Source organism: Echiichthys vipera (genome assembly GCF_963691815.1).
Source record: "Echiichthys vipera genome assembly, chromosome: 20".
NCBI classification, from domain to species: Eukaryota; Metazoa; Chordata; class Actinopteri; order Perciformes; family Trachinidae; genus Echiichthys; species Echiichthys vipera.
Genome location: NC_139845.1, coordinates 18,275,580 through 18,289,384, shown reverse-complemented (window position 1 = coordinate 18,289,384; position 13,805 = coordinate 18,275,580). Strand labels below are relative to the sequence as shown.

The 13,805-nt window shown below is 42.6% G+C and overlaps 1 protein-coding gene across 1 annotated transcript in view; it reads left to right on the top strand.

The window, feature by feature from the left end:
* Window positions 1-12,059: 12,059 nt before the first annotated feature.
* The window catches only part of LOC310962451 (basic helix-loop-helix ARNT-like protein 1), a gene marked incomplete at its 5' end in the record, with an annotated part of 28,732 nt that continues 26,986 nt past the window's right edge, over window positions 12,060-13,805 (top strand). The window contains 2 exon segments of the mRNA XM_083934921.1: window positions 12,060-12,085; window positions 12,087-12,238. Of these exon segments, the coding sequence (XP_083791047.1) occupies window positions 12,060-12,085; window positions 12,087-12,238 (178 nt within the window).

Sequence of the window (13,805 nt, the reverse complement as noted above, 5' to 3'; positions counted from 1 at the left end):
GGATTGCCATTACATTTGGTACCGCATTCATGTTCCCCCCAGGATCAAGTGTAATAACGTCACGTTTCCTCTCACTCCACCACCAGATCAAAATGAGTTTGTACTATGGTTTATGACCTGCATGACACCTCCGTCAGCATCAGCTGTACTAGTGCTAATTAGCAAATGTAGGCATGCTATAAACCTGTGTTGCCTTCCAAATCACATATGTTTTACTTTAAATACGTCACCTACTGCAGCTGCCCTTACATACTTACTTTTTTATCTGGCATACCATACTATGATAGTTTTGTAGTATGGGTATTGGAACGCACCCATAGTTAACACCAACACCTTAGCAGTGTCTGTGGATGTTAGCATTACGCTCAAAGCACTGCTGTGTCTCACAGGTTCTGTAAGAAGTGACTATGCATTTAATTCAAACGTAACATAATCAGGTTTTTCACATTAGTCATAATTCTTTTTTGCCTGTGATTTAGCATTAGCACAATTAGCATTAAATGAATGGAAAATCGAAAACAAATTGAGCTAAACTTCAGATGATGCTGGAACCGTCCTTTAGCCCCTCCTGGTGGTGACACACAGTGCGACTTTGTGTCAGCTCTGCGGGACGGCTCTTCCTGTCCCTTCTGCTTTTCTCACACAGGAACAACTTGTTGCCATGTGAACGCAGTTCTGTGGAGAGTTACCCATTCACACGTCTGAGTGTGTCACTTCCCTTCAGAGTCAGTTGGTTTTGTTCAGATCGGTGCTACAGTAACTGACTAACTTTCCACTCATTTGAATTCTAATGAGCCAGAGAGCCAATCCCTTCCCTCTTAGACGGACGAAACATGCAAAGTGCCTTTAAACAGAGATGTTACGGGAGATTAATCAGAAGTTAATTAATTATTAAGGAGAAGGGAAAAGTGAAAATGATAAGCTTTATAAGTGGAGTTGTAAGAACGCAACAATGGTCTCTTAAAGCAAATAGAAAGCTCTGTTATGTTTAGTGTCTCCAAAGTGATTAAAGACTGATAAAACAAAGGCAGATTAGATAAATGAGGTTAGATAATTAAACAAGGGGCTCAAAAACACAAGGAACAATGTGTCTGTCAAGTGAAGAGGAGACTAAAATAGAAACTAGATGAGAATAGTTTAACATGGTTGATATCCTAGACACATGTATGTTTTTTGTTCATTTTGAATTAAGTATCCACTGGATGTATTTAGTGTTATTTTGTTCCTCTCAGCCTAGAAAGCTAATGTCAGGCCTGTCTTACTCAAAACAAAGCATTAACCCGCGTGTCCGCTCAGAGTCGTGACTAGACACAGCGCTAAAAGTAGTTACCAAAGAACGCTGATCATCACGCGCCGCCGTCTGAACACGCGTTCAGATGTAGCTGTCGCTTACTGCACTTAACTTCAAACTACCTTTTAGATAAAACACCTTTCCAAGGGAGACGAACGTGGTTACGGAATCATTTTCCATTTGTATTTCTACACGTGTCGGCAAACAAGTGAGCAGAGACAGATGTTTCTCAGTTTTGCACATCTGTGAAGTGTCAAAATACAAGCTGTAAATGTACAAACAGGGACAGGAAATATACGGAGGACTTTACCATATTGGACTAAGTTCAGCTGTAGCCATCACAGGAATCCCATATTGAATTGATTGTGGTGCTATTTCCGAGGCATGGATAGAGACAGTCTGATAAATCTTAGCGGTGTGTGATACGACACCTGTACCAGTCTCTTTTCTTAGATCTGACCTGTGGAGCTGTAATTCACGCAGCTTGTCCTGTCACAATTGGCCAAGAATGCTCCATAAAGACTTGCATTGTTGTTTGTTTGCAAACAACATAAGCAACGTATACATTGTGTTTGACTGATGTGTATGTTTTAGCATTATTTATTTATTTTTTTCATGTTTATTCTCTAATAATCAGTGTATTTAAGTTGACTGTCCTAGAATTGAAAGGGGCACTCCAGTGGTTTAGCGTTGCACCTGTGTAAAGCTGATCTAAAAGGACTGTTGCAGCAGAGGCTGACAGAACTTGACTTTTACTTCCAAAAAGTGAATCCTAAACTTCCCATAATGCACCTTGGTAGAGGCTATCATTATACCCTCTCTGTCTTGTAAAAGCCTGTTTGTAACACAGGCTTTCTGATGGAAATTGGTCGTCTTTCAACCCAAGCCAAGATAACCACTGGACATTATCATAGAATCTATTTAAAAAAAAAAATCTTAGCACCATTCACCAGTCAAACACTGGTCAAATATGCAAAAGTGATTTACCAGACAAAAAATAGATGTTACTCTACTGAGAGGCTGGTAAACCTTGAGCGTTCCATTTGGCCGGTAAACAAAAGAGTAAAACTTTAACCCTGTCAAGTCGTGAGGGCATGAAATGCTGAGGAGTAATCTGATCTTGACGTGAAATAACGGTGGAGTGCCCCTTTAGATACAAACAGAATATGTCGAGAAACACATGGTCAAAGAATCTGCATTTCATCAGATGGACAGCCCTGATTGGCCGGTATTTTTCACCATAATAAAAGCAGCAACGCTAAGATCAGACTGCAATAGAGAGACAAAGTTCCTCCCCTTTACTACATGGGATCAAACAGTGAGAGATGAATCCTTTTTTTGATCCCTTGCAAATTGTTTTAAATTGACAAACCTAATATGTGTAATTCATGGCATAATTCAAACAGGGTCCAAAAACTATTGGTCTCTCTTCACTACTGAACAAAATAAGCGTGCATGGTGATGCACCAGAAGTGTGGGGGGTGGGGTGGGGGGGCTTCACCTCTATCAGATATGGTCCTGCTGAAGGACAGGAGCAGGACAGATGCATGATGGGGGATTCTGTTGATGGCTACCGCTGCAGTCTCCCAGTTGTGTCTAATCACCGGAGCACACTGACACAACCTGCTGTGTTCCGAGCGTTCAGGAGACGCTGTACATGTGTGTCGGTGAGAGTTGGGGACAAAAGGGGCATTGTCATGACGTAGATGTCTGTGCTTTTTCCTGTGAGGTGATCCATGTCTTGTTCAAACTAATGTTCTGTGTTTGTCATAGAGAAACGACTTTGATTTCTTCTTCAAAAGTAGCGTTTAAAAAGGAGGGTAAATACAGGACTTGGCATCCTTATAATTCTATTTATGTCCAAGATGACTTGAAATCCATTACTGTGTCACTTTATGGAAAGGGAGCGAAATGATTGGGACTTCATTTCTCCTCGGGGTTAAGAAGGGTGCAGGAAATGTTTCACTTATATCACGAGTTAATCCAGACGATTCATTTCTGACTGACCAAACCACCGTTTGTCTCACCTTTTGTGTGTTCAGTCAGATCAGTGTCACATAATATTTCACAGTTGTTGTTTAGGGAAGTCACTTCCACCGCTCGGAAAGCAGGGAAATGTGTATCCATCCTATTGAAAACAAGCAGTTGACACAAACATAAAGCAGATTAAAGGCCCGTTCACATCTAGAATCTAGTTTTGGACTTAAGAAACTTCAGCACCCAATGACTTAGCTAATAAAATGTAACCCCCCCTCTTGTTAAAGCAAGAATTCAGTCTCCGTATAAACTTGTAAAAGGTTTCAAATCCCCTCCACGAGCCAGGACTGTGTTGTGAGGTATTTAGTGTAACGCTATGTACATATTGTTGTAGACACAGAAAGCAGCTGTCTGTGGAGTGAAGGAGGAAGTGCCCATTAATATATCCATTCACGTTGATGAGTTTTCATGTTGAGAAAAGTGCTCAAAGTAATAAAATCAAACACTTAAAGTCTTGCGGTTTCTGTTTGTGTCGGGGGATGGGGAGCAGCTGGGTCTCTTAATGAAGGACACATGTCCCATAAACACACGGAGGGAACCTGGAGAAAAGATTGTGAAAATGTTAATTATCTTTTACAGCATATAATAAGAAATAATCCCTCCAGTCCCAAAGTGGTTAAAGTAATGGGACGGGATTATACAATGTGACCAGGAGCTGCTCAGTGAGCAGAGAATAAGAGTGGGTATCTAAACTTTAGCAGCATTACAGCACTGCTTTAGCTTACAGCATTTTGGATTTTTATACTTACAACTCATTGTAAAGGTTTGCTGCACTGTACTGAAGCACAAATACAAGGTTCCTGTACTGTACCTGAGTATTTCTCATTCTCTGCTACTTTCTACTTGTACTCCACTACATGTCAGAGCTAAAAATCGTACTTTTCAATCGTCTGACAGCTTCAGTTACGGTTCAGAGTTTTTAACTCCCCTGTCGTCGCGGGTACAAGCGGCCGAAATGGATTTTCTCAGGAGGGTGGCTGGAGTCTCCCTTAGAGATAGGGTGAGAAGTTCAGCCATCCGTGAGGAACTCGGAGTAGAGCCGCTGCTCCTTTGCATTGAAAGGAGCCAGTTGAGGTGGTTCGGGCATCTAGTAAGGATGCCCCCTGGGCGTCTCCCTAGGGAGGTGTTCCAGGCACGTCCAGCTGGGAGGAGGCCTCGGGGAAGACCCAGGACTAGGTGGAGAGATTATATCTCCACACTGGCCTGGGAACGCCTCGGGATCCCCCAGTTAGAGCTGGTTAATGTGGCCCGGGAAAGGGAAGTTTGGGGTCCCCTGCTAAAGCTGCTGCCCCTGCGACCCGACCCCGGATAAGAGGTTGAAGATGAGATGAGATGAGATGAGATGTCTCCATTTTCCTGTCTCATTCGCTAAATGAAGTCTTTAAAAAGCCTCTCGGATCAGCTGGAAAATGCATCAAAATTCAACACTTGAAAGAGACACGTGGTGCGTACAGGACAGCCAGGCTAAATGCACATGATGATCTTAGATCCAACCACCCAACAACATATAAAGGAGCACAACCGTAAACTTCTGCAACAGTAAAATGCAACATGCACATTAATGCAGCAAGTCAGGTCAAATGTATTTATATGGCACATTTCATACGGCAAGCGTGAACTCAATGTGCTTCAAGAAATTAAAACAAAGATACATCGTTTAACATAAAATAGCATATAGGGTAAAAATAAATCAAATATTCCATGCATAAAAAACATTTAGGACATTATACAATCATACAAGAATGTATCATTACCATCACTTAAAATGGAGCTAGTAATAATAATGCTAATACAAATTCTTAAAGCAAACAAACAGACATAAACATAACTAAAAGCTTGTGAAAAAAGGTACGTTTTTAGTTTGCTTTTAAAAGACGACACTTGTAGCAGAAATATTCACTCAAAAACTTCTAATGGAACTGCCAGAGACTGTGCGATACATACTTTTATCTTGAGTAGCGTACTTCACGCATTAAAGCTGATGTATATTATGTTACTTATTTTTTTATTAAAGTTTTAAATGCAGGGATTTCACTTTTAATGGTGCACTTTTACTTTTACTGTAGTAAACACTTGTAACATGCATTGTTTTTTTCATGTCTTTTTGTATAACGCTGAGGAAAGGACCATTGCAGAATTTGTTTGGATGAGAATGAGTAAGATTATTTTGAAATGATCTTTAACAATGCTTTGGGGCGGCAGTAGCTCAGTCCTGTAACTAAGAACCGGAGGATCGCTGGTTCGAGTCCCTGTGTGGACCATGAATGGAGTGTGGACTGGTGGCTGGAGAGGTGCCAGTTAATCTCCTGGGCACTACCTCGGTGCTGTTGAGCAAGGCACCGAACCTCCAACTGCTCGGGGCGCCGGTCACTGGCTGCCACCTCGCTCTGACATCTCTCCATTAATTGCATGTATATAGGTCCTGTGTGTGTATTTCGGGCCTGTGTGTGTGTAACATGAATAAAAATAATAGAGTGAAAAAATCGATTTTCCCGTTGCGGGACTAATGACGGAATTCTTCTTCTTCATTCTGTGAGTAGACAGTGAAGAAGCACAGGCTGCTGCTGCTGTTGCTGCTGCTGCTGCTGCTGCTGCTGCTGCTGCTGCTGCTGCTGCTGTTGCTGCTGCTGCTGCTGCTGCTGCTGCTGCTGCTGCTGCTGCTGCTGCTGCGGTTTACTGAGGCCACTGGAGGGAGCTCTTGACCCACAGCAGTGCAGTCTCAGCTGAGCATCAGGAGCTTATGAATGGGCTCTGGGGCTGTTGCCAGGCTAAAAGCGTTTATCCCCAGGTTTGGTTTTTAATTCATAATAAAGGGTGAAATGCTTCTCTGGACAGAGGTGGTGCTGTCGTGCCACATCAACAATTACCTTCAAGAGAAATGATGATCAAGTGAAAACATGACTGTTTTTCTTAAGCCCCTAAATGAAATTGACAATAACATATAAATATTAATACATTCCACTGTGTTAAACTATGGGAGGGGAAGAAATGGTCTGTTTGTCACACTCCACAAGTAGGACTACTGGTTTTGTTCTCATTTGTTAGTAAAATGTTTTTAGAGGCAGTGCAGCGCGAACAACATTTTAAATATTCTATGTGTTTGAGACATTTGAGAGCATCTGAACTTGCAGCACAGCATAGGAGCCTAATGACACCTGTGTGTGTGTGTGTGTGTGTGTGTGTGTGTGTGTGTGTGTGTGTGTGTGTGTGTGTGTGTGTGTGTGTGTGTGTGTGTGTGTGTGTGTGTGTGTGTGTGTGTGTGTGTGTGTGTGTGTGTGTGTGTGTGACTATTAGTGTGCTATTTATTCAGCTGTGGGAAATGAGTTATACTGATTCCTTTCAGTTCTACTCTGACTTTGAATGTCTTTATTTTGGACACACTAACATGTGAAGATGTTCTTCCTGCCGCACTGGAATCTTGTCACTGTCTCCCCCCTTCACGTGAAGCCTATATAGGCTACCCTTACAAACACTGTTACGTGTGCGAGTGAATGGTCAGGCCATCACTTTTCGCAGCAGAGAAAAACCGGGTTTCTCTTAATCCCTTACCCCGATTGAGGAAAGCAGGTTTCACGTGAGCGCAGAACAACTGGGAGTGACCGGGCCGGGTCATGACCCCGTTACCCAAAACACAGCAATGCTTTCTCTGTGTCATATTTATGTCATTAACTCAGAAGCTGCTTTATTAACCTGCACTTTGTACTTTCAGTATATCTTCCATTCACATGTCATTTGAAAGCTTACAGAGAGAAACAAAAGCTGTGTCATACGTTTATTTTCTTGCACTTCATATGGATTTTTCTACCTCTTAATGTACCGTTGGACTTCCAATATCAGCCTGCTGCTATTTCAACAGATTTATTGGACTGGAGCGTGAGGTCAACTCAGCTTTAACACCTTTAGCCCAGTTTAGATATTGAATTTACTAAGATAAAAAACAGACCTCATAATAACAGAGGTGTCTGTACGTTTAGCCAAACTGCCCTATATTAAAAATATGATGAATCTATAAGGAGGACACACGAGTCTGTTTGTTTTCCCCGGCTTAAAAGTTGACCCATGTTTTTTTTTTTTCAACTCACCACTACATCAATGGTTAAACTAGGGCATCTGAATTATTTGCTGACTATGTAACTGCAGACCCAGCTCTAAAAAAAAAAAAAAATACAGTCCAGGAGAAATGACATTTTTCTGTCATGAGTAATAAAGGGAACACCTCCGAAGGGCCTGAGGGTGGGGGCGTGGGGGGCTCACAGCGAGGTCACAGACAGGACGACTGGTCCAAGCAAAGTCACACTTAAAGTGATATTCAGGCGTAAAATCATCGCAGGGTCTTTTTCTGCAAATTCCTTTCATCAAATAAGTCACTGAGACAGTTTTTTTTCATGTGTGAACCATTAACGGAGAAATTTCGAGAGAGTCGCTAACAGCCGGACGTGGCTAACACTGATTAGCTTGGGGCGGCACGGTGATTAAACGTCTTTCTTAACCACTAATACGGCTCAAAATAACAGCAAACCTCTGCAGCAGCATGAGAAGAATCTCTATACATAAAACAAAGCACCAACAACGTCGTTAGTGAACCCAGAGTTTATTAAAAGACTTACCAACTGGCCCAGGTACCAGCTTCTCTCATAGTAAAGTCCATTCAAGTGGATTACCAAAGTCAATCCCAAAGGAAGGAGCCCATTGGTGCTTTGTTTTCTGTGTAGGGACTCTTCTCGTGCTGCTGCAGAGGTTTGCTGTTATTTTGAGCAGTATTAGTGGTTAAAAAAGACGTTTTAATGCCTGCACTGTACTGCCCCGAGCTAATCACTGTTAGCCACGTCCAGCTGTTAGCCACTCTACTGTATTTCTCCGTTAATTGTTGTTACACAAAAAAAACCTGCCACGATGTCTCATGCAATGTGTGTATTTGCCGAAAAAGACCCCGGGGTGATTTTTCGCTGGAATTACACTTTAGGCGGGACCAAGTGATCCAAAGTCACGGTCCCCTTTAAACCCAACAACCAACACGCAAACGTAATGTTTTTAAATGTGAAAAGATAAGGTGCGTTTGCTTGGAAGGGGCTTCGACTCCAGGTCGGGCGACTCCGTGGGCGTTTTGAATCTCAAATGGTTGTGCGGCTTTACACGACATGTATGAAATGAATAAAGACACCTTGCGAGGACGCCCAAGAGAAGCATACTTCATTCATTCATTCATCTTCAACCGCTTGTCCCTGTCGGGGTCGCGGGGGTACTGGAGCCGATCCCAGCCGACATCGGGCGTGAGGCGGGGTACACTCTGGACAGGACGCCAGTCTATCACAGGGCACATAGAGACGAACAGAGACGAACAACCATTCACACCTACGGGTGATTTAGAGTCATCAATGAACCTAACACGTGCATGTCTTTGGATTATGGGAGGAAACCGGAGAACCCGGAGGAAACCCACGCAGACACGGAGAGAACATGCAAACTCTGCACAGAAAGGCCTGAAGAGATTAATTTATGATTATTTTATTATATTATTATTATTATTCATTTATTTACTAAGAAAACTTCCCAATATGGACTCTCCTAATCTAACAGAGAAATCTTTAGTGCCACATAATATCTTCATTTCATTTCAAGTCGTTTCTCAGTCTGTGATATCGCAGGCTGTCCCTATTGTTTCACGTGCAGCCTCCTGGTCCCCTCAGAGTCGCTCGCGGTGAGCCCACTAGTGTCCGCCTCTGGTGTTTCCTGCCGGTGAAGTGCACGGGGACACTGTACTTTCTCCGCTTACGGCTTTAAATAGGTTAACGAGACAAGTGTCGCCACGTGACCGTCGAGTTATATAATATATAGGTCAACACGTTTCTCATTGGCACGTGCAGCCTTCAGTCTTACGTAAAGTCTCGTGCAAAGGTCTCGAATTACACTATGTAGGTGCGGGGCCGAAGATCGTAAACACCCGAGGCGATGTATCACTCTGAGGGAGTTTGTTTTGGAGCTGCAGGGAAACGAGGACAGCATTAGATAAGCTTTTCTGTTTTGCCCTACATTGGGGCTCTTGCAGTGTTAGAGGCATACAAAATTCAAATGTGTTCATGGAAAACATTCCCCCGCTTACTGGCGATCGAAATAAATCAGAAATAAATGTTGTATTGTCAGTGATGTATTGTAACCAAGTTTACTGAAGTAAAAGATGAAGTATTTCCATTTGATTTTGTATTTGTTTACCTCTCCTTCACTACATCTCAGAGGTAAATATTACTGTCACAAACATCATATAGGTCTATAACAACAACACAGACAGGAGGCGTTGTATTGCCCTGTCACTACTTTTACTTTAGCTGCTTTAACTAGGCTTTATTTGGCTTACATTCAATTCAGGATTCAAGATCCGAGAAGCTTTATTTACCCAGAGGGAAATGATTGTGCAACAGTTTCAATACAACGGTGGGAAAGGATCAGAGTAACAATAAGCATAAACGTAAATCAAATCAAAATAAAACTCACATCAAATAAATCAAACAGTTACCTAAGTGTGACAGAGTGCAACAGACATTGTGGTTAAGCGTAGGTATATACAATATACAACCATACGCACAGTGCAGTTTAGCAGCATGTTGAAATAAGACAAGTACAAACTAAATAAGTGATAAGGAGCGATAAGTGTTAACAGTGTTGAAAGTGTAGCAGCATTTCTAACTGAACTAAGTTATAGCACAACTAAATAAAGTGATGCAGTGATGGTATAAAGTGATATAAAGTGACATTTGCTCAGGACACAGTGTCTCCACTGTTCCTTACCAGTACATACTTTTACTTTAAGTCCCCCCTTCACTCAAACATATGTTTTTCTTCACGTTCCTCCTGTCGGATGTCTGCGCTTCACTGTGCACAATGACGTATGCAGAGTATGTTCACAGTGTGGTATTAATACTTCTTCCACCTCCGAGTTAACCTTTTGTAGATAACTTGGCATCATTCATGAAGAGATAAGACAAGATATTCCTTTATAAGTCCCATACAGGGGACATGTCTTTTCACAGCAGCAAAGTGGTTAGCACACATAAAGACGCATCAATAGAAACAATAAATGTAGAACATATAGGAAACAAATATGAAAAAGATAAACACAGGGAAATATAAAATGTAAGAATAACAGAAACACTATATACAGAAGGAGACAAAACCCTTTACTGAAGCAGATGATGAAGCCTAAGGTAACCGGTTTAAAATTGCGTTTGTTAAATAATAATAACAATACATTTTGTTTTTATAGGGCTTTTCAGGGTACTCAAAAACACTTTACCTAGTGAAATAGAAAACAATACATTTAAAACAAGTACATTAACAACAAGCAGGCTACGCGTGAGTACATTAAAAACAAGTAGGATACATTTAAGAAGCAAGTAAGTTAAGGTAAAAAAGATTCAAAGTGGTACAACGGCTATATCTAGAAGAAGAAGAAGAATTCCTTTATTAGTCCCGCGAAAGGGGGAAATTCAATTTTACACACACACACACACACACACACACACACACACACACACACACACACAGGACCTATATACATGCAACTAATGGAGAGATGTTAGAGCGAGGCGGCTGCCAGTGACCGCGCCCCAAGCAGTTGGGGGTTCGGTTCCTGGCTCAACAGCACCTCGGCAGTGCCCAGGAGAGGAACTGGCACCTCTCCAGCCACCAGTCCACACTCCCAGTCACCTATGGACTGAGCTACTACCGCCCCTATCTATACATAGTAGTTAAATGTTTACCTTTGTTCATTTTTATTATCATTGTTTTTAGCTGTATATCTATTTGTGTGTTTGTATATTTGAGTGACAAAAAGCCTTAGTCAACTTTCTGGTATGTTCTATTAAAGTTGATTCTGACTCTGATTAAGTGGCCTTTGTGGGGTGTTTTTTTGTGGGGAGACCATATCAGGAAAAAAAATATTCAGAGTATGTTCATTTAAAAAAAAAAAAAAAAAGATATATACTAAATGATTATTTTTTAAAAGATCCAGTTGTTCTTCATATGGATTTTGTAAACACGGACAGCTCCAGGGTGTTTGCCCCGTACTGACGGTGCTGTGAAATGAGCACAGAGTGAGACCTCCTCCCTGTCGTCGCTGCGAGAGGAGAACAGCGTGAGTGCGATGTGTGACGCGCGCACGGCGGACTTTACAATGTGCTCATCGCCAGAGGAATCTGAGCGGCTGCCCTGTCTACAGACAGCCCGGCACATCATCATAATCAAAATAATAACAATTATTATTATTAAAGGCTATCAGCGTTTCCACAATCTCTGCAATCCTGACGACCCAACCGTCCACTTCAAATACAACCACCGTGATGTGATGCGTGTGTTTATGTTTGGTGACGTCAAATGAAAACTCCCCAAAGGCCTCATTCATAACCTACATACTTTGCATTTGAATGACACTTATATATTATATATATAAAAACACACAATAGCCTGCACGTATACTCCCAGTGTGCAGCCTAAGTGTCTTAGTGTCATGAGGCTGAGATCAACCGCGGCAGCTGTCCCGGTGAAACACCGCGCCGGGTGGTTCCGACCAGGCATGAATGAACCGAAAAGGCAATGGAGGAGGAGACTAGTGTGGACTGTCCCTGGTCGAGGACATGGGTGTTCCTTTCTCACCCATCCCTCACGTTTCCCCCCCCCCCCCTCCTACCCTTTGTAAAAAAAAAAAAAATACGAGAGGAAGAGGAGGGTGAGGAGAAAAATGAAGTCAATTATACAAGAGCCGGGCTCCCTGTAGCTCCCCCCTCTCCTCTGCTGTTACTACTACAGCTGGCGGCTCCTCATGCGGCGCTCCGCAGCCTCCTCCACCTGCACACCGGCTCCAGTCTGCAGGCATGTCGGCCGGTGGCTCTGACGGGACGGCGGCGGACAGGCCAGCGGGTAGGTGCTGCCCAGCGCGGCTCGCTTTGAAACGACGGACGGGTGTTTGCTTTCGCTGATTCAGCTCGCTACTTTTCGCTTCTTTCTCCATCCTTCTGAAGGAGAAAACAATCTAAGTGTGTGTGTGTTTGTTTCTGGGTGTTTGGGGTACTTTTTAAAACTTTTTTAGCACCGTCACGCGACTAATTAAGCTGTAGTTTCACGGTAGAGACCGCGACCCGGGCTGTCAAGAGTGATGGCACTTTTAGTTCAACTTCACGGTGACTTTAATGGTATGATGTCACAACACAATGATAATGGCGACCAGCAGAGGACACCCGGTAGCCGCACTCGCGACAATGCCGAACGGAAGAGCTGAAGTAACGCCGTACAATGCGCCGCAGCCAGGCAACCGGGCAACTAACCCACTGTCCCCGAAATACCGATTGGCAACCGGTGAACGACCGTGACGTGAAGCGCGCCCCGGCGGAATCTTCTCCATTCATTATTCCGCACTACGTGCTCGCGTACGGCTGCACCGAGGACGCGCGCGGCTATGTCCGTGTTAGGGGGCTTTGTTCAGTTGGTTCAGCAGGATGGAACCACGTGGTCGTAGCTATGGTGACGAGTTCCCCTTAACAAAATGTATTTTTATTTTATTTTATTTAACCAACCATAGCCACTTTGTTTGGTTGCCACCACGTTTGGCCAACACGTAAATCATTTTTTAATAAACGGAACCTTCACCGAACTCTCGGGGGCTAAGCTCGTCACGTGGTCCTGCGGTGTCGGTCGTGTCTTCTCGGTCTCGTGCGGCGTCCCTCGAAAGTGGGTCAGTTGATCAGTGGAGCAGAGAGCGGCGCTGCCTGCAGCGGGCAGCAGAGGGAGGCAGCCGCTCCCGGCGCCCGCTCATTCACACTGCAGTCCTGGCAAAACTTTTTCAAGTCAACGCCACAGCATCCTGGAGGAAAATCAATCCAAACTAGAGAGAAAATGAGCTTTACAAAGATTGTTTATTATTATTTATTTGACTACCGTATTACACGGAAGCGAACCAGAGTCAAGAGGGTTATACAAAATGCATGGGAAATACTTTAGCTGTGAGACTCCATCAAAGGACGACAAGGACAAATGAACAAATTCAAATACAATTAATATAAATATAAGATGCAATAAAAAACTGTAATACGTATAAGGTACATATAAAATATAATAAATAAGATCCAATGATAAAAGCAAGAAAATCCATGAAAGAAAACCAGTAAATATAAAAGAAAATATAAGAAGCAATGAACTAAATGTAATATGTATGACTTTAAAAATATATACAGTGAATATTTCACAGTCACAATATCCACAATATTGGTGAAATTGTATTCATGATGCACAGGTTGGCGTATGGATTATGTGTGTGGGGGTAATGTCATTGTGCATTTGTGCGTTGAAAGCATTGAATGATCCTATACGTATGTTAATGTTAAACAGTCTTTTCCAGCCACACACTTTCTTGTAATATTAAACTAAATAACAGCCACTAATATATTCCCCAAATACACTTATACAATATAGTACAAGTGCATTAGGGTCA